This window comes from Lynx canadensis, chromosome B1 (assembly GCF_007474595.2).
Source record: "Lynx canadensis isolate LIC74 chromosome B1, mLynCan4.pri.v2, whole genome shotgun sequence".
Lineage (NCBI taxonomy): Eukaryota > Metazoa > Chordata > Mammalia > Carnivora > Felidae > Lynx > Lynx canadensis.
In genome coordinates this window covers 85,912,969-85,934,566 of record NC_044306.2, presented here as the reverse complement: position 1 = coordinate 85,934,566, position 21,598 = coordinate 85,912,969, and the positions used below count along the sequence as shown (strand labels likewise).

At 37.5% G+C, this 21,598-nt stretch overlaps 1 protein-coding gene and 1 pseudogene across 1 annotated transcript in view; both read right to left on the bottom strand.

Moving 5' to 3' along the window:
* The window catches only part of MGAT4D (MGAT4 family member D), a 52,291-nt gene that overhangs the window by 15,272 nt on the left and 15,421 nt on the right, over positions 1 to 21,598 (bottom strand). Inside the window, exons 2-6 of the mRNA XM_032593067.1 lie at positions 16,357 to 16,515; positions 13,798 to 13,938; positions 9,506 to 9,639; positions 6,124 to 6,170; positions 15 to 128 (exon numbers count right to left, since the gene is read on the bottom strand). Coding sequence (XP_032448958.1) covers positions 15 to 128; positions 6,124 to 6,170; positions 9,506 to 9,639; positions 13,798 to 13,938; positions 16,357 to 16,515 — 595 coding nt within the window. The remainder of the gene's footprint in view (positions 1 to 14; positions 129 to 6,123; positions 6,171 to 9,505; positions 9,640 to 13,797; positions 13,939 to 16,356; positions 16,516 to 21,598) is intronic.
* On the bottom strand, positions 14,063 to 14,185 carry LOC115513247 (annotated as a pseudogene).

Here is a 21,598-nt window from a genome sequence, read left to right as displayed (position 1 = left end):
GGGTGCCCTGATACCTCTCTAATTTTCCTGAGTCCTCAGTTGACTGCTTGACGTGTAACATGTTTGGATAAAAAAAGGCAGGTATTGAAATGACTTCCAAGGATCCAGACTTCAGCTGCCTTTTGAATCTGTAAACAGAAGTGGAAGTTTGTAATTGAAAATTTGATTTACCAAATGAACAAATACTTAAAAAGAATGTCTTCATGCATGTCCATGTAATATTTTTATTCGAATTATTTCACAGGTTGATACATGATATCCACATTATGAAACTAATACTTTTTAGCTAAAGTGTTTCTTTTATAAATTAGTGCACAATATAACAAAAAGTTAAAATATATAAAATTAATTTATTTTCATAAAAATTATAGGCACTTTAAATTTTTGCAAGTTTACAACCATATATATATACCCTAAAAGATTCAAAATAATGAAACTAGTGAGTTAGCCTAGAACATTAGGTGATTTTTAAAAATGCATAGTTTTGGGGCACCTGGGTGGCTCATTCAGTAAAGCGTTTGACTCTTAGTTTGGGCTCAGGTCACGATCTCACAGTTTGTGAGTTTGAGCCCTGCGTCAGGCTCTGAGCTGACAGCACACGGCCTGCTTAGGATTCTCTCTCTCCATCTTTCTCTGTCCCTTCCCCCATCTCTTCTATCTCTCTCTCTCTCTTTCAGTAAATAAATAAGCTTAAAAAATAAAAAAATGCATACTTTTGAGCTTTATAAGATTCCTACTGGATAACAGCACTGTGGCTCCTGAAACTATAGACTCGTCACAACAAGCAAGGATTAAGGGTGACTCTTGTCCACACTCATTGGATGACTATGTATGCTTTTTATAATCTTTATTTTGTTGAGTGGAGGGATGGGATAAATGGATGATGGGTTTTGGGGAAGGCCCTTGTTGGGATGAGCACTGAGTGTTAAAAGTTAAGCGCCGAATCATTAAATTCTACTCCTGAAACTATCATCACACCATATGTTAACTAACATACAATGTATGTTGGATTTAAATAAAATAAAAATATGTATTAAAATTGAAGAAAATTGAAAATTAAAAAAAATTCTAAGTTAATATTTATAGACCATCATTAAAATGCACAACACACGGCTCACAAAAGCTGTTATACAAATCTTCCACCATCAAGGTAAAGGATGGGACACCAGGTAGAACATTTTGAATGATTTTCCTTTAGAGAGAATATGACTTTAAGTGGGATTTATGTTTAGGCATTACATTATTTATTAAAATGTTAAAGTCTCAAGAAAATGTTTGTTTTTTACTAATAGGTGAAAAAGCAGGGCAGAGTTTTACATGCACAATCTCAATTATGTGCAAAATAGGCAGTTCTCACTTTGCATAATTCCAATACGAACGAATCTCAGTTACCATGTATTGATAACACGTCTTCCTCAACAACACTGTTGGAATTTGAGTCATCATTCTATATTCACCGCGAATAATTCCATAAAGTACAAACTTGCTTCGGGCTCTTCAGCCCACATACCGTTACACAAATAACAAATGCACGTCATCATCTCACCCCTTCTTCCAAAGTCTGTTGGCACCTGATCACAGTGCTTGTGTTGCCTTCTTGTGACATTAGAATGCAGACAATTTTATTCCTTTTGTTTGCTTTTAAAATGGTTTCCAAATTTTTGAAATTGGTGTGTATCATGAGCATGGGGTGGCAGCATGTGCTACCGAGAATGTGGGGTTTGAACCCAGAAAAGGGTCTCTGCTAATTTTGCTTCCATCACTTACAAACTTTAACCAGCCATTTACTTGCTCTAACCTTCAGTTTCCTCATCTGTAAACCTAGCATAGCGATACACTCCCTTCCAGGGAAAGAACTGTTCTACAGGTAACTCGATTCTAATGAGGCTCTATGCATCAGTGGAAGAGTTTCTGGTTATTTGTTTGTTTGTTGACTTATTATTTATTTAGGTGGGAGTGTAAATGGGGAAGTGCAGGAGATGAAAGTCTTCCTGAATCCTCTGATTTTATGGTGTATCAACTGGAAAGATTTTTAAACACTAATTTTAGTATATTCCTTGGAGAGTAGAAAATGCTGGATCAAAGAAAAGAATGAGGAATTCTGCTTGCTTTGGGGTAAAAATTAGTAACACAATACCTACATTTTAAAAAAGTAAAATTGAATAACTTTGTACAACAATTTAGAATAGCAGAGGTACGTGAAAATAACATTAAGTTGCAGCATATACAATCATCAAAAAATAGGATTACAGAAGCTTATAAATTTTGTCCTCTAGAAAATTTCATGCAAAGTCTCAAAACAACAAAGGCCCAGTTACAAATAATTTCTATCTTGACGGTATAATTTCCCATTACTGATAAAGAGAAAGATTCCAGGCTCATTTTTTTTTCCAGTCTGTCTTAAGCAAGACCCTTGAATCTTGTGTGGTGACATCTTTCTAGGATTCTTTAAACCTTTTCTAGCTTATGAGGTTATGGATAGCATCAAAAGTCCTGGAGATAATGATACCAGAATTGCGAATTGCCAATGACTAGAGAAAATAATATAATTGTATGTTGTTGCCATTATAAATGAGTAATTTTACCTTACAGTCATAAAAGTATGGAAACCATACAGCTTTACATTTTTATATAAAGCACATAGCTACATACAGTTTCATATAAGGTTTTATATAACCTTAGTTGGGTCCTTTAACAATTACTATATAGTCTCAAATTTAGGGTCAATAACATATAGAGCAATCTCTCATTAACCCCAATAAGAAGACCTAGAAAGAGGGTTTTGAGCTAAATTAAATACAGAAAAATGTAGGCATATAAATGAGAAGTTATGAGTCTACATTAAAATTTTAAATTATAGTTTTATTCTAGTCTCACAAAAAATAAAATTGTATCCCAACCCTTTATGCTGTATTGTTAACATTAATATCCTTATCATCATGCGAATCTTTTTGAATCATCTAATACAGTTCTCTGATACACATGATCTTCAAGCCTGGCTAAAATACCAGTTAGTGACATTGTCTTTGTACATTTTATAGCAAAACGTAAGTATCCCTATACATCAAGTAATATTTTTGTGATCTCCACAAGTAACCATATACTAGAATTCTTTTTTAAAGTCATCTTCAAAAGTTTTGCAATTATGCAAAGACATCCCCAGGAATTGTTTATAAACCTCTACCTTCTTTGTAACGGATCCTATTAAGACTCCCTTATAAGGACCAACCTAGTATAGACTGAAGTCATTTCAGGCTAATGTGTATTCTCCAAATAGTGGATTATTATGCAGAGTAAAGCAACCAAGAGAGCATATCCTGGATTAGGAGAACATTTCAAGTATGAGGCAACTTTTCTCCTGGGCAATCTTTTTTGGGAAAAAACAGACATATATGGGTGTTTTCATTAATCTTGCCCAGCTCTATCTCCCTCCACACACAACATCTACTTCGAGGGTTCACTACCATTCTCCAGTTCAAGCTCACTGCCAATAAATCCCTCATTCTCAACATACTGTTTTTCTTTCACAGGGAACAGCCTTTAAGGATGGAATTCTTTAGTTTCACCCTCCTTTCTCAAACTAATTATTTTTTTCTGCTCCTTCACCTATTCTTATTGTTTTCCCCCTTATTGTAGCTTAGTCCTGCCTAAAATTCCTTCCACATGTGCCTGGTATCCACTGCCCCTAGACCTTGTCCATCAGCTTCCTCCCATGGATGAGATCACATATAAAACCACTCCCGGAGCCCCCATCTCCAGACCTCCCCTATCACAAGTTTTCCCTCAGGCTGCTGTGTTTAACTTTACTCCCCATCCATCGAGCTTGTTGAAAATAGGCTAATTCAATTCTTTAAACTTTTATTATGAAAATTACCACACACACACAAAAGTGGGAATACAACGAATCCCAAATCATCTGATTTCAACAACCATTATTTTTTTTTACCACACTTGTTTCATCTATACAGCCCACTTTTTGTTGTTGAAGTTTTTTAAAACAAATCCTGGATATCATTTCTTACCCTTAAATTCTTCAGTGTCAAAATCAAAAAAGGGCATTTATTCACATAACTGCATGCCATTATCACACCTTACAAGACTAAGAATAGTTACGTAATATCACATAATATTCAGCTGATAACTCACATGTCCCCAGGAGCCTGACAAGTATTCAGTGGGGGATGTGGAGTGTTCAAATAAGCATCCACGTAAGATCCCCTCATTGTAATCTGTTACCTCTTACTTCTTTTCTAAATTTACTACCCAGACCGATCATTTCAGTTTCTCTTTTCTTCTTGTTCTCAAACAAGTCTTGTTGAAAGAACGGGGTCACTTGTCTTACAGAATGTCCTCCGTCCTCATTCTGGTGGCTACTCCAGACTGCTTCCTTTGTTCACTGTGTTTAGACGCCAAACTTGGATTTAAAGTAGATGTTGTATTTTGTGTTTGTGTTGTGTTATACTTTGGAGAGTGGTGGGCAATAATTCCCTAGAGTTGTTTCATGGTGTATTTCATTTACATCACAACGGAAGGCACAAACTGTCTCGCTGTCTCACTTCCAGGGGTGCTGTGACTGATCACAGGTTCAGGTGGGGGCACTTGACCCCCTCCTGCGGATTGCGCATGTGCCCTCAGCCCCCATTCTCACACTTCTGTTCTCCCAGGTATTATAGGGGGAGGGTTCCTGCATGCCACAATCCCAGGCCCCCTTGCTAGACATCTTCGACATAGGTTCTGCCCATGGGAGGCAGTATCAAGAGACTGGAAGGCAGTCAACAAGGAGGATATTCTTCCTACTTTCAGGTTCTGGTGAAGGCCACAGCAGCAACAGGATAGAGTAGCAGGAAGCAACGGAGAACTGGAAGGCGGCACAGCTCAAACCTGCGATCATGGCTCTTTCAACAACACAGCAGCAGATGCAGCCCAACATCAGATCCTGCGGTATATATACTCCTGTCTTCCTTCATACTTCTCCCATTTCCTTTCTTCTCTCTTTGGTTCTCTCAGCCCCTGTAAACACTTTTTGACCAATTCTTTGTATCAAATTCTATCTGAATTACCAAAGGTTTTCCTGTTTGGATGCTGGCTAGTACACCTTCCTTGTAAAGCTCCCCATCACTTAATGACATGCCTGACTCAGTTGTTTTCAAAATGGTGATTTTCTAATTCTATTCATTCTACACTTATTAGCTGGAATTCTTTTGACTAAAATAACTTTGCCTCATCCCCTTGAGCTATTTGGTGAGGAAACAAACAAACAAAAAACCACAGAACACTTTGCTGTCTAAGCCAAACACGTCTAGTAGCCAGATTCAGCTGGAAGGCCATGTTTTGCAACTCTGGGCTGTGAAATCAAGTGCATATTCCTTAGCATGGTATCCAAGACTCCTCATGATCTTATTACAGCCAGCCTTAGCTCCCACTGATACTTCTTCCTCAAGCCCAAATATCCACACCTCAGGATATACTTATATTTCCAAAACTCTAGCACACTCCTGTTTGGCCTTGCTGCCTTCTCAAGCAATTCTCTTTGCCAGGCATTCCCTTTCTCTTTGGATCTACCTGAAGAAGATCTACTCACACCTTTAGACTCAGCCTGTTACTTACTTCTCAGGAAGTAACCTTCCCTGTTGTGATTTGTTTTTTACCAGTTGTATCACCCACGTGAACATAAACATCTAACAGGCTGGGACCAATTCCATAGGGTCTTGCTGGATGAATCACCTCATGTACATTCGTCAGCATGTGCTTGCTTCTCCTGGGCTGCGTCCAGTAGGAGATCATAAGCAGAGGCGGAGAGTGTAACTTCATATGGTAAGGAACACAAGATCACTTAAAAAATAATCTAGTAGGCTTCTCTCAGAAGAAGTGGATTTCAGGGAGAATAGATATAACAATCATAACATGAAAAAGATGGATTTTATGAGGCAGATAACCTAGAAAATTGGAAAAAGTTGTAAGCTATACTTCATCACAGCTTAGAACTACCCTTAGTTCTAAGTAGTTCCATCTACACAGCTACACTCATCAAGAAGAATATGTCACTAATAAAATAATTGGGCAGAAAAAATAAAAGAAAAAATGAAAGAACAGCTATTTTTAAGCTTATCAGACAGTACTCACCTTTTTGTAATCATGTCAACAACAGATTTTAAATAATCTTCATTTCTCTGAAAATGAGAAAAATATTTTACTGAAATTAAGCATGCCTCATAGTTTTACTGATATGTTTGCTACATGTAAATCTAGTTTATGTGTGGAATGTCATTGTGTCCTAAGAATTTTTTTATTTTTTCACTTTCTATAAAAGAATTTAAAATATCCTTGTGTCTAAAAGACCTGACTGGAATACTTAAAATATTTCATTCTTCCTTTGTCACAATACAAAATATCACTATACATTATTTGCACTTAAAAATTTGTATGCAAAAACCTATGTATCTAAAACAGTTTTGTCCTAAAAATGGGATGGCTTATTTCTAAGAACTGCTCTTTTTAAAAAAAATTTTTTAGAGGCACATCGGGTGGCTCAGTTGGTTAAGCATCCAACTTCAGTTCAGGTCATGATCTTGTGGTTCGTGAGTTTGAGCCCCATGTCGGGTTCTGTGCTGACAGCTCAGAGCCTGGAGCCTGCTTCACATTCTGTGTCTTCTTCTCTCTCTGGGTCTCCCCCCCCACCTGAAATTTAAACATTAAAAAGAAGTTTAAAAAAAATTTTTAAGTTTATTTATTTTGAGAGAGAGAGAGAGACAGAGAGAACACACACGCATGTGTGAGCAACGGTAGAGAAAGGAGAGAGAGATTCCCAAGCAAACTCTGTGCTGTCAGGGCTCATTCTAAAGAACCCATGAGATCATGACCTGAGCTGAGATCAAGAATTGGACGCTTAACCAAGTGAGCCACCCAGGTGCCCCTAAGAACTGCTTTTTTTGAAGATGTCTTCATTTTGTGAGTATTATATGGTACTAAATGTACCTCAATATTATACCACAGTTTTCCAGGCAGTATTACTCAGCCTAATTCCCAAATTTTTGCCCATTAACAAACTTATTTGCCTACTCTTCATCAAATGCTGTGCTAGATTAGATGGCAGACTCATTTGTAAATATCTTTCGGTAGTTTATTCTCAGATGGCATTTTTTTTTTTTTTTTACAAAAGTGATGGCATTTAAATGATATTGCTTCAGGGCCACAAGCACTCTCAAAACAAAATTCTGAAAAATGTCTGAATGATGACAATTGTATTGTCAAATCTGAGTACCCTGAAATGTATATAGTCAGATTGTTTACTTAAAAATATCTGTCATAAGGAACACCTGGGTGGCTCAGTCAGTTGAGCATGACTCTTGATTTCCATCCAGGTCATGAACTCGGGATGCCTGAGATCAAGCCCTGCTGGGCATGACGCCTGCTTCGGATTCTCTTTCTCCCTCTCTTTCTGCCCTTCCCCGCGCGCACTCTTCCTCTCCCTCTCTCTCTCAAAATACATAAACATTAAAAAATATATATCTGTCATGATACAGATAACTCTATGACAGTACTTAAGGTTCTTAAGATAACCATACACTGAATCACCAGCTATTTGTTACATACTGAAACATATTACTTATTTTTTTTAAGTAGGCTCCATGCCCAGCGTGGAGCCCAACAAGGGGCTTGAACCCATGACCCCGAGATCAAGACCTGAACTGAGATCAAAAGTTAGATGCTAAACTGACTGAGCCACCCAGGTTCCCTGAAACATATTACATTTTAAACATAGTACTAAAGTTACACTTCTTAAACATTCTACATTCCATTTTAAAATCTGTCCCTAATATTTTATCATTGGTCTAAACATTTTATAAAGGCATATGTGCATGTGTCAGCAGCAAAGAAATGAAGATTGTAATATGTAATATACAGAAATGTGGCAAAACATTTTGGAGATTATGTATATTCTTCCAATATTAAGAAACTAAACTTGGACAGAATGACTATTTAATCTTTTACTTATATTTTCCTATTAGTTCTTCTATTGCTTATTTTGAGTTTTTTTCTGCATTCAAAGACATGTTTATTATAGAAAATTCAAAAGAAAGGACAAAGGATCCCTACATCTCCTACTATCCAGAGATAACCATTATTTATATTTTGGAGACCATTATTCCAAGGTTTGCTCATTTTTTTTCTTTATACATTTCATCTATCTGTATATCTTTTTTTACTTCTTTCCTTCCTTCTATCGCATTTTACATAGATAACATTATGTTAAATGAGATGCTTTACAACTTTTTTCCCACTCAACAGTATGATAGGGACATAATTTCATGTCAGCGAATATAGATATTCATTCTCTTTTCAATGGTTACAATTGCACTGCAGATTATCACAATGTAGACAAGTATTTAGCCAGCCTCTTATTGATAGACATTTTTGGTGGTTTCCAATATTATGCTTTTAAAAAGCAATTGTGCACTGAAAATCCTTGAAACAATTACTTATTGAACACTTACTATGTGTCATGCATCATTCCAAATACTTTAAATACAGTAGCTAATTTAATTGACAAAACAACACTATGACATAGGTAATATTATGATGCCTGTTTTCAGAGAAAGAAAGTGAAGCATAGAGAAGTGAAGGAACTTGTTCAAGTTCACAAGCCAGGAAGCAGAGAAATCTAGATTGAGTCTGTGTTCTCAACGACTATAGATACTGTCACATACTGTCATATTTTTATTATTTTGGAATTCTTCCTTATTATCTCCTTAGGATAACTTCCCAGAATTGAGATTTCTGAGACAAAGGATATAGACATTTTAAATCTAACACAAACTCCCAAATTCCCCTCCAAAAGGTTTTATGGTGTTAATATTTACTCAGTGCTTTATAGTTTTACATGGCATTAGACGCAAGATAGAGAATCTATTAGACATAGACTTGAATCTGCTGTATTAATTACTGGGCAAGTTACTTACTTTCTATAAAGCCCGGATTTTTCACCTGTAAAATCAGGAGAGCTATACCTATTTTACAAGGATGTAATGCAGGCTACAAATAAGGTATATAAAAATGGTCCACAATCCTTGAGATACAGAAAGGAGTGCTTCAATATTCATAGTAGTTATTGTTACTTAATTTAACAGAAATTACCTCTTGATTCATATGCCAACCTTTTATTGGGCTGGGCAGGGTTTTTGTTTTTGTTTTTGTTTTCTACTGTAGCTTCAATTTTGATGTTCTGTTTATAAATATAATTTATGTACCATATAGTACACAGGGCTCCTAGTAACATATTTAACAATGCAATCTTATTTCTCTGCATGTAACCATTATCTTTTCTTTTTAGGTTGACATATTTAATTCTTTCTCAGTGGTGCCAAACAAGTTTCAAATACATTGTCTGCTATCCAAAACTGGCATCTATGAATTGCTTTTTTAAATTTGAGAAAAACATCTGAAACGATACAGTGATTACCGTGGAGGAAGGGTATTTGGAGAGCTACTTATTTTTCATACGTACATCTGCCACCGAGACAATCACCACAGAGTCCTTCTCTTCTGAGAGAGTCATCCTGGAGACAACAGAATTCAGGGTTTGCTTCAGGTAACTTTGATTTCCTCTGCTAACAGTGGAAATACCCAGCGCAAAAGAGACTGCAGACATAGGTGCATGGAATCATCATTTTGAACCACAGAGAAAAAACATAATTTATCATTAATGTCTATGCTTATCACTATGCTTGGGTTAGTTGTATGGTCAAAAAAGAGTGTCTGAAACTGTATTACAAAAATAATCCAAACTACTATTAATTTTTATTACAAAGTTCATTTTGTGCTTAAGCAAATTCCAATTTGCAATGGATTCTTAGTAAATGCATTAAGTAGTCTCCAAGATTTTCTCATGTTGGAGGGTTTCAGTGTAGTGAAAAATAAAAGTAACTACTCTCTGTTTATTATAGCTTTTACCTAACTGGATACAAAATGTGACACACTGGCCGATTGTCTACTCTTCCTAAGAACACACTGGAACCCAAAACAGGAAAAATACTATGAAATATTTTCATCTGTGGAAAAAAAAAATGTACGAAGTAATTTCCAAGTGACTTGATGGAATGAATCCATGCCCCTGAGTTACTTTTATTGCCCAATATTGACTGGAACACTGGTGGAACAGACCTCATGCCATCCTAAATAGCTACCAAGATTGTTATCACTGAAGTCTGCGCAAAGTCAACACCAGTGCCTGGCTGTATGAACTTGGGCAAGATACACAACCTCTCCAGTCTCAGTTTCCCCTCCGTTAAGACAGGGATAAGGACTTCTAGAATGGCTAAGTGAGGAACTTAGCAATAATAGAACTTGGCAATAATAGAACCAGGGGGAAACAATCAGGGCTCTGGTATACAACAAACTGAGAAGCATTTATGTAACAAAAAATTATTGAACCTTGGTGAGAACAGTAAGAATCAGTATTTCCCTGACTACTATTGAGTTGAACATATTTTCATATGTTTATAGGTCTTTGGATATTCTTTTGTAAAATCTCTGTTTAAGCTCTTACCTGTTTCCCTATTAGAGTTGTCTGGATTTCTCTTATCTATTGATGCACTTTATAGATTCTGAATATAAATGCTCTGTCAGTTATGCGTATTACAAATATCAATTCCTATTCTGGGTTCCCTTTTCAACTTTTTACCTCTTGATGAACAGAAATTTTTAATTTTAATATAGTATAATTTATCCGCCTATTATTTTATAGTTAGTGTTTTGATTCCTGTTGAGAAATCTTCATTTATCTTCAAGTCATAACAGATATTCTCCTAAATAACTGTTTGCCTTTTATATATAGGCTTACAGCGCATCTGGAATTGATTTTTATGGGTGGTGTGAGGCAGGAATCAAGTTTCAAATTTGGGATCCACTCTAAAATGCAATTGCTGAAAGGGTGTCTGGTGGCTCAGTCCGTTGGGCATCCGACTTTGGCTCAGGTCATGATGTTGTGGTTCGTGAGTCTGAGCCCCACATCGGGCTCTGTGCTGACAGCTCAGAGCCTGGAGCCTGCTTCGGATTCTGTGTCTCCCTCTCTCTCTGCCCCTTGCCCATCTCTCTCTTGCTCTCTCTCTCTCTCTCTCTCAAAAATAAATAAACATAACAAAAAAATTAAAAAATAAAATGCAATTGCTGGAATGACTTCCAGTGCCTTAGGATAAGGAATACGCTTACAAACATTTCCAAGGCCTTTAGTGACCTGGTGCCAACCTACGTCTTCTATTTCAACTGTCTACAAATCATCTTTCAGCTTCATAAACTGACCAAACAGGACTCTCTCACCTCCAAATCGTTGCACATACACCATTCCTTCTCTGCCTAGAACATTCTTCTTCAGTCTCCTTGTGCCAATTCTACTCATTCTTTCTAAATGAGGCTGAGTGTACCAGCTATATATTTGTCTTACATAGTACTTATCATCCTTTTTGTTATTAGAATACATCATAACAGCAATATATTTGGAGTGAATAAGTGAATGGCCAAGCCCCTTTATTATTGGCCTCTGCTTCATGTCTCACTGCCCCAAACTTCCAGCTCCAATTGGGCACATATGCCACACTTTTTCTCTAGGCCCTCTTGCTGTTACTGTTAGACCTCTCCTTTCCTTTTCTTCTACCTGGATGAACATCCTCTACTTTTCCACTGTCCATCACGTGCTTTTTCCCCATTCAGCCTATTCCAATTCTTTCTACCCTTCATGTCTCAGTTTAGATGCCACTTCGTCCAGAAAGTCTGCCTTAATTCCCCAAGTATGGATTACCTGCCCCACCTTGTATTTCCCTTGTCATAGCACTGGTCACTTTATACTGTAATTGTTTTCTCACACGTCTCTAGGAGGATGAGGGTCACGTCTTGCCCACCACTATTTCCCAGGGCTTAGTAGAGACCTGGTAGAGGCCGGTCCCTTGAGGACGTGGAGGACTGCACAAAGAAGTTGTTAGCTAAGCTGAAAAGTCATATTGGATAAAGACTTCCATGACAAGTGAGTTGTGGTTGACAGGAGGTGGTATGTTCATTACAGGCAGTGATTAGCATGTGCTAATCACTTGGCCTATCTGTGGGGACTGTAAGTGGTTTGGGGTTGCTGGAAAGGAAGGGAAGTGGCAAAATTTGAGATTTGAAAGATATGGTCTATTGTGCATATACCATGGCAAGGAGCTAACATCCTAAATATACTGACGATCCAGCAAAGGACTTTAAGCAAGAGTTGAGCATGGTATACATTTGAGTACATAGCTCTGAGGAGGATATGAAGAATGGATTGACTGTAGTAACACTAAAACCATGAGAAAAATTACAAGTCTATTATACTGGGCAAGAAATGAAAGCTCAAGGAGAATAGTTAATAGAGGGTAGAGAGCAGAAATTATTTGAGATATACTCAGAATACAGAATAAATAAGCCTGATGACAGATTCCCCAGTAGACCTGGCTATAGTCTTCAGTGCTTTTACAAATGTCTTATGTGTTAGGGTCTATTAGTTACTGGGCTTCTGCTTATCTTTGCTGATGTTTATTCAAGGGTGTGCTTATTCTTGCTATCCAATATTTTATATGTAATGGGTTTCTATGTAATGGATTTTTGTTCTACGACTTTCACCTCATCCTCTTGTTACCTATAGCTTTTGTGTAGCACACACTTTCTCATATGTACACACAGATACACATGCATGTATATGTACACATTTACATGCCACACTCAAAATACTCCTAAGAGGGAACCTGACACTCAAGTGTGACCTCAGGAAGTACCTTAATATCTCTAAACCTCAACTTTCTTAGGCGTAAAAGAGAGATAATCATATTGGATTGTGAGGATCAAATGAGATAATGAAAGAAAACATACTAACTCAGTATATGGAACACTGTGAGAATTCAGATGTTAAACACCGCCGTCTGGCATCCCCATCCCAACACAACAGGCTTGGCAGAGGCATGTGATATCAAACAATCCTACATATTCCCAAGGAACTACCTAGATCAAACAGAGATCAATGAGCTTTTTCTGTAAAGGACCAGATAGTAAACATTTTTGTCTCTCAGGCCATACTGTCACTGTCGCAACTCTGCCACTGTGGTGGGAGAACAACCATAGACAAGTAACAATGAACACTGACCAGGTCCACCAAAACCTTATTTTAAAATAGCAGATTTGGCCCAAGGGCTGTAATTTCCTGCCGCTGGCCTAGAGTGACTCACTCATTAGAATGATTGAGGTTTGTGAGAATGGCAAGCACTCAGACTCGCCCTAATATCCCTGCTTCCAACTTAAATGCTTTTTCTCTTCTTTAATACCTGCTGAGGTTAAATTTATTATTTCAGGCTTAGCTCAAACATCACCTCTTCTGTAAAGACTTTGCTGACCTTGGTCCCCAGAAAGATGGGGAATAGGAAGACAACTGAATAAGAATGCACTTATCAAAACCAAGGGAGATAAGGGTTGCCAGATGCTTCATATAAGTCACATCTGCATGTGACTTATAATGACTTGTTTTTAAAACATCTGTATTAAAATTGAATTTGAATTCAAGTCTCTAAATATCTACTGAACTAGTTTCTTCTTCCAGATAATGTACTGATTTCTGGCAGTCCAAATTAATGCCACATAGGCTGGTGGTCTATGTATCAGAGTATTATATCAATGGATTACATTTTAAAACATAAAAGCATGCATAATAATAGAGAAGTGTTCAAAAAAACTTAAAAGCTTGTCCCCCAAGATCAAAATAGCTATATTTGATTTTCTAAATCTAAGTTTGCTTACCACCTGTTTTCTCTTTGCCAATGATTACATCAGGATAAATTCTGCCCACTTTCCTTAGATGAGGGAAAAAGAACTTTAGGACTTCAAATGTATTATTAGACACTGTTTCACCCTTACCCAATGTATTCATTTTCTTCTCAACTGAAAAAGAGAAAAAAATAGGGTTTCTAAGTTCATGACTATAGAGATTTTTCTCTCTTTGGTACAATTTTCATAATGTAATTATCAGATTAATTCAGTATTCAATATATAAGAGAAATAATATTAAATGTGAATTAATAAAATCATTTGGCTATAATTTATAGCTCAAATGTTATTGATTCCTATTTCTTTAAACTTGTAAGAACAGATAATACATGTGATCTTAGCCAAAAGGCCTAGAAGTGATGATTCATATTTATTTAAAAAGTAATATTTAAGTCTAGCACTCTGAGCTACATAACCAGAGACTCACAGAACTGTCAGTTCCAAATGAAGTATAATGGAAACATGCTATAATTGATCTGATCTGCTATTCAGATTAATATCACATTAAAGTTTGTATCTATAACTTTGTTTTGTAGCTCAACATTTAATTACTCTACTTGTACCATTCATTTGAATATACCTCTACAAATTTGAAATAGAAGAACAAAATTAAAAGACTCACATTATCTAATTTAATTCATAATACATAATACAGTAATCAAGACAGCATAATATTAGGGTGGCTGGGTGGCTCAGTCAGTGAAGCATCCGACTCTTGATTTAGGTTCAGGTCACGATCTCACGGTTTGTGGGATCGAGCCCCATATCAGGTTCTGCACTGACAATGTGGAGCCTGCTTAGGATTCTCTCTGCCTCTCTCTCTGCCTCTCCTCTGGTCTCTCTCTCTCTCTCTCTCTCTCAAAATAAATAAATAAGACAAAAAAAAAAAGACAGCATGGTATTACATTAAAAAGAGATACACAGACCAATGGAATAGAATAGAGAATCCAGAAATATACCCATATAAATTTTGTCAGTTGATTAAAAAAAAAGTACAAAGGTAATTCAATGCAGAAAGGACAATCTTTTTGACAAACGGTGCTAGAATACTTGGACACTCACATGAAAAAGACTGAATCCTGACCTATACTTCATACCATTTATAAAAACCAACTCAAAGACTTCATAGACCTAAATGTAAAGCCAAGACTATAAAATTAAAAACAAACATATAAAAGAAAATCTTCATGACCATGATGTAGGTAGAGTTCTTAAAGATAACACCAAAAACACAATAAAAAAGAAGAAAAATTGACAAATTAGACTTCATCACAATTAAAAATGTTTGCTTTCTGAAGGACATCACAAGGAGAAGGAAAGACTAGCTACAGATTGGGAGAAAACATTTCCAAATCACATATCCATCCGATACATATTCAGGATATATATCTATATCTATATCTATATCTATATATATATATATATGCTAAAGAAAATTCTCGTCAAACAAAAAAAACCTATATATGAATGTTTATGTACTAGTAATCGCCAAAAAATGAAAACCCAAATGTCCTTCAATTGGCAAAAGGATAAACAAACTGTATCCAATCTACAACCATATAATGAAATGCTACTCAGCAATATAAAGGCAACAATTGGTCACATAACAACTAAGTGATTACCTGCAAAGAAAGCATATGTGTACATGCTTATATAGGTATCAATAGTATCATACAATTTTCTATAATACATAACAAAAAAGTAAAATACATGCTTTGATGTAGCTATATATAACATTCAATGTGTGCCTGTGTGTGTGTGCATGCACATGTGTGCATGTATATGGTTTATATATAAATTGGTCACGTAACAACTAAGTGAAAGAAGTTAGTCTCCAAGGATTACACACTGTATGATTCCATTTGTATGGAATCCTGGAAAAGGGAAAACTATAAGAACAGAGAACTGATTAGTGGTTGCAAGGAGTACCTGGCTACAAAAGGAGAAACAGAGGCAGGACTTTTTATCCTGGAGAAATGGGAGCCACTGCAGGATGATATACAGTAGAGTGAGCATTCACTGTCTATGGTGGAAATAGACAGGTGGGAACAAGTCTGGAGAGGGAAAAATAGAAGTGTTAGCAGTCATTCAGATGAAATATGAAGATGTCCTCACTAGAGCAGCAGAGATGGTGATAGGAAAATGTGGACAGATTTGTGAAGTACATAGGATTACCAACCTACAGGATTGCTTGCTGACTGAAATGGAAATAAGCAAGAGGGAGAGGGGAGGGGTCAGAGTGAGCCTCAGGGCAATGGCTGTGTCTTTTGGATGGAACACGAAGGCGGTGCATTTCACACAGAAAGCACAGGAAGACCATTTCTGGGCTACAGAGAAGAGGCGTATCAGTGCTATCTCTTACCTGATTTTTTGTATGTCTCACAATAAAAGAGCAAGTACTAATTTAGTTCTAGTGGTTGGGGAGAAATGTCCTAAAATCAGAAAGCAGAAAATCTAAATTTCCAAACACAAAACACAAAACACAAAACCAACAAACAAACCACGACACACAAAAACAAAAGTAACACAAACCTAAGTCCGTGGACGTATTTTCTCTCTGTGTCATTTCATACTTCATTTTACTCAAGGCATTGATCAGCTCTTGGCGATTTCTTTCAGTTTTATTTTTTAAACGTAGAATTTTCTCCTTAAATTCCAAAATATGGTTTCTACAATTAATTAATTGATTACCTGCAAAGAAAGCATATGCGTACATGCTCATATATGTATCAATACTATCATACAATTTTCTGTAATACATAACAAAAAAGTAAAATATATGCTTTGATGTAGCTATATATAACACTCTCTGTGTGCCTGTGTGTGTGTGTGTGTGCATGCACATATGTGCATGTATATAGTTTATATATAAATATGTACATATGATACACATAAAAGGTTGGAGAAAGAGTAAGACGTTAAAATAGTACTATCTGGAAGGTGGAATTATTATAAATAGTTTCTGCTTTATAACTCTGTGCTATTTAATATTTTCCAAATTTTTTATTTTGTGCACGTATTAGATTTGTAATTAAAGGAAAAAACCAATTGAGCCAAAATACTGGCTTTTAAGAATTTATCTGAAAAAAACGACCAGAAATATATACACAGATTTGGCTCAAAGGATGTTTAATATAAGCAGCATTACTTATTATTGTAAGAAAACAAGAAACAACCTTAATGCCCAACAATGGAAATATGTTAAATAAATTACAGAATATCCTTTTTTTTTTAAGTTTATTTATTTCGAGAAAGAGAGACAGAGAATGAGACAGAGAGAGAGAGAGAGAGAGAGAGAGAGAGAGAGAATGAGTGAGGGAGGGGCAGAGAGAGAGAGTGGGAGACAGAATGAATCCCAAGCAGGTTCCACACTGTTGGTGCAGAGCTTGACATGGGCTTAATGTCACAAATCATGAGATCATGACCCGAGCCGAAATCAAGAGTTCAATACTTAACCTACTGAGCCACCCCGGCGCCCCCAGAATATCCTTTTAAAAGTTATATTGGCTCTGGTATTAAATCATATATAACTGAATCCTAGTTTTGCCACTTAATACCCAAGTGACCTTGGACAAGCTATTTAATGCTTGTTAGCCTATGTTCCTTCATACGCAAATGGATAAAAATCCCTGCCCCACGCCTGGGTAGCAAAGTTGGTTAAGCATCCAATTTCTTGATTTCAGCACAGGTCATGATCTCACAGTTTATGGGATCGAGCCCTGAGTTGGGCTCTGTGCTGACAGTGCAGGGCCTGCTTGGGATTCTCTCTCTCTCTCCCTCTGTCTCTCTCCTCCTCCCCCATTCACACATACATTCTCTCTCAAAATAAATAAATAAACTTAAAAAAAAAAATTCTTGCCCCAGAGTTGGGAAGAAGAAATGCAATAATGCATGTAAACCATGTGGGAAAGCACATGAAAAAATGCTTTGATAAATGTGTGAGAAATATTACTTATCAATGGGCTACTTTTTATTCATTTATCAATGCAATACTATGCAGCTATGAAAATCATCTTATATAAGAACATTATATTTAATGTTGCACAAACAACTGATTTTTGTTATTTTATTTTCTTTAATGTTTATTTATTTATTTTGAAAGAGTGAGAGAGCATGAACAGAGGAGGGCAGAGAGAGGGAGACAGAGAATCCCAAGCAGGCTCCTTGCTGTCAGTGCAGAGCCTGATGTGGGACTTGAATTCACGAACCGTGAGATCATGACCTGAGCTGAAATCAAGAGTCAGACGCTTAACCGACAGAACCACCCAGGTGCCCCAAAACAACTGTTCTTTAAAAACAAAACTGTACATAAAATCATTTCCTTTTTTTAAAAAAAAAATGTACAGATAGTAAAAAAGAAAAAGTATACAAGTTTACATGCTGTTAATATATAATCTTTAGTTTGTTGAATCACTTTTTGTTTCCTATTTTTATAAAATTCTTTTGTTCTATCATGCTGCATTGCTTCTATAATCAGAAAAAAAGTTAACAAATAAAATAATTAAACACCTTTTATGTGCCACCTACTGTGTGTCAAAGGACATACAGCAATAAAAAAAGATATGGTAGTTCTTGCCTTCAGGAAGTTTATAGGCTAATTGGTACAACTAAATTAATTGATAATTTAAATCATTGTGATATTTCGGATGTTACAAATTTCCTTCTCCTTATTAGGGTTTTAACTTATTGGGTACACATAGATAACACCAGCCCCAAACACTGGCTGTCAGTTTTATTTGGGGCTGCCTGACAATGGGTACATTGCAGTGTGTGCTGGGATGTCCTATTTCCCTATCCAAGTTAACTTACACCCACCCCATTATCAAAAGAGCTGCTGGACAACAGTGGGGCCACACCCACAAAGGGGGTGACTTGTCACATGTGCTCACTACTTCGGGGGAAAAAGCAGGGAGAACTGGCCCTTCTTTCATAGAGTACATAAGAGATGTTATAAGAGAAAGAGTCCAGAGATGGCCCAAGTTGCCTTTTTAAGGAAGCCATTCTGCCCCCCTGTCAGTGTGGTCTATATAAGTCGAGTCTGACCAATTTCCCCATTCAGATGAATCTCTCTGTCTTCTGAGAGAGGTAATGAGCTTCTGAGAGAAGGCCCAAGTGGTCACTTTAAAATGGTCTTTCTAGAACGAAATGAAAGGAAAATATGAGCACAGCTGAATAAGGTTTCAGCCCCTAACTTGTAGTGATAATAGTATGCGTAGAGGACAGAGCCCAGACAGCTGGGGGGGGGGGGTGGGTTGATGGGGGGCAGGGGGAGAAGACAGAGAAGCATTCTGGAGGATGTGCTGCCTGAGGGGACTCTGGAAGGAGTGTGAGTTAGGCAGTCAAGGGAAGCAAGGGAAAGTGTTCTATTTGGAACACTGTGCAAAATGCAAGGAGGCATTCAAAACATGGTCTCTATACCCCTAGAAGCTATTCAGTATCTCAAGGATAATAGTGGGAAAATTCAGAGGTGAAAACAGGAATCTGGTTCTGCTGATCGTTTTGATAAGCCATGATAAAGACCTTGAAGTTTTCCCTATACACCAGAGTTTCTCAAACATTTCTTCTAAAAACCCTCTAATGGCAGTAAATTTGAATAAAAGGGATGTGGGTGGAGGCGTAACCTGAAATAGCCCACCACAGTCATGAAATGTCTGTGAAGTTCTTTTAAAATGTGTGCAGTTTTGCAGCCCATTCTACGGTATATATTTGTTTTGTTTTGTTTTTCGGTTAAGTAATTTTCAGGGGTGCCTGGGTAGCTCAATCAGTTACACGTCAGACTCTCAATTCCGGCCCAGGTCATGATCTCACAGTTCGTGAGTTCAAACCTCCTTGTCCAGTTCTGCAATGACAGTATGGAGCCTGATTGGGATTCTCTCTCTCTTTGCCCCTCCCCTGCTCTCACGCACGCACGCTCTCTCTCTCAAAATAAAGAAACTTTATACAAAAATTTTTAAAAATGATTTAATATTTGCCTATATTGTGAAATGGTCACCACAATAAATCTAGTTAAAATGTATTTGTTTTAATATAAAGATAATGGATGGAGTCATGTTCTGCCCTCCTCCCAACCTTTTTTTCCGATGACTTTACATACCTTGGAACATCACTACAGGCTACCACTTCAGTTGAGAAACACGGCTGAAGACTATCATGTGCAATGTGTGTTTTAGAAAGATCATTCTGGGGGCGCCTGGGTGGCTCAGCTGGTTAAGTGTCTGACCTGCTCAGGTCGTGATCTCACAGTTCATGGGTTCAAGCCCTGCGTCAGGCTCTGTACTGATGGCTCGGAGCCTGGAGCCTGCTTTGGATTCTGTGTCTCCCTCTCTCTCTGCCCCTCCCCTGCTCTGCTTGTGCTCTGTCTTGCTCTTTCTCAAAAGTAAATAAAAAACATTAAAAAATTTTTTTTCAGAAAGATCATTCTCGTAGCCATATATTGTTTCAGGAAGGCAAAACTGAGGCCAGAGAAACCACCATTTAGGAAACTATAGTGATAGCAGTTTCATGTGAGAGATGACCAAAGAATAAGCCATAGCAGAAAGGACTAGGAAGTAGGGGTTAAGATGAGAAATATCTGAGAGCTTTCATTGGAAAGACTTTGCACTGACTGAAAGAGGGAGACTAGAATCCCTGCTAGGCTTCAGACATGACCACTAGATTTCTTCAGTCTGAATTGGGGAAACAGGAAAAGAGCAATTGTGATGCTTATGAGGTTTCCAAATATGTGGCAAACATTTGAAGTTCAAGGGAGAGATTAGGCTTTGAAGTTCAAGGGAGAGATTAGGGCTGGCATTATAGTGAGAGCAAAAGTAAGATTCACTTACAAAATGGAGTAAGAAAATGTAGTGATAAAAATACTGTCCCAGTCTTATCTCCTGCATGTTTCCTTCATCCCGGCCTTGGCGCACATCAGCCTTAGCCTAGGGCAGAGGGTTCAGTCTTTGAAATCCAGCAGGGTGCCTAAGTGTCTGGTTCCCAGAAGTCTTGGATCCCCGGCCATGGGCAAAAGTGGCCTCTCTTGACAGCACTGTATATCCATCTTGCTGGTTCCATTTACCTTTCAGATATGACAGCTTGGAACAAAACTTGTGTCTTGCCTGAATTCTACCTAACTGAAGATAGGAAGCAACTAGTAAACTGTAATATTCTAATACTTCCCTGCCAAGGCTCAATGGACCATCCACCCCAAGATACAACAGGGGAAAGTGAACCTGCTGCTTCGCTGCTCTCTAATAGGATGTTTTGTTTCTCCCCTTTGGGTTGGAGGGAGCCCCATCGCTCCTGTGCTCAATTGGCAGCCAGCTCCATCTCTAGGGTCTGTCACAACACCTCTCCGTCTCCAGTTACCTGTCACTGAATCTCTCAAATGCAACAGTTTCATGTTATATGGATTATCCTGACAACAGGGACACCCATCAATAGAATAACACAAACAAACAAGTTGATTTGGGTTTTATGGATGGTTGGGCTGGCTGAAACAGGGCTGTGGAGGTTTAGGGAAAGACCCAACTGGCTGGCTAATCATCGCAGAGAATTGTGTAATTATGAGGAGTTCTGGCAGTCCTCGGCAATGTGTTGTACCCCACCCATGCACAAGTCCCTGGCCTTTTATGATACAACCAGCAGAACTCAAGGCTCTACACCTGCAGTCTTCACTAGTGACTGGCTGGTGGCACAAGATATATGGTGTCTTCCCTCCATCCACCTCCAAGGGAAGGCCAGACAACAGTGAAAGACAAATGACAAGGGTGAAAAGGCACTGTTAGATCCAAGCCAC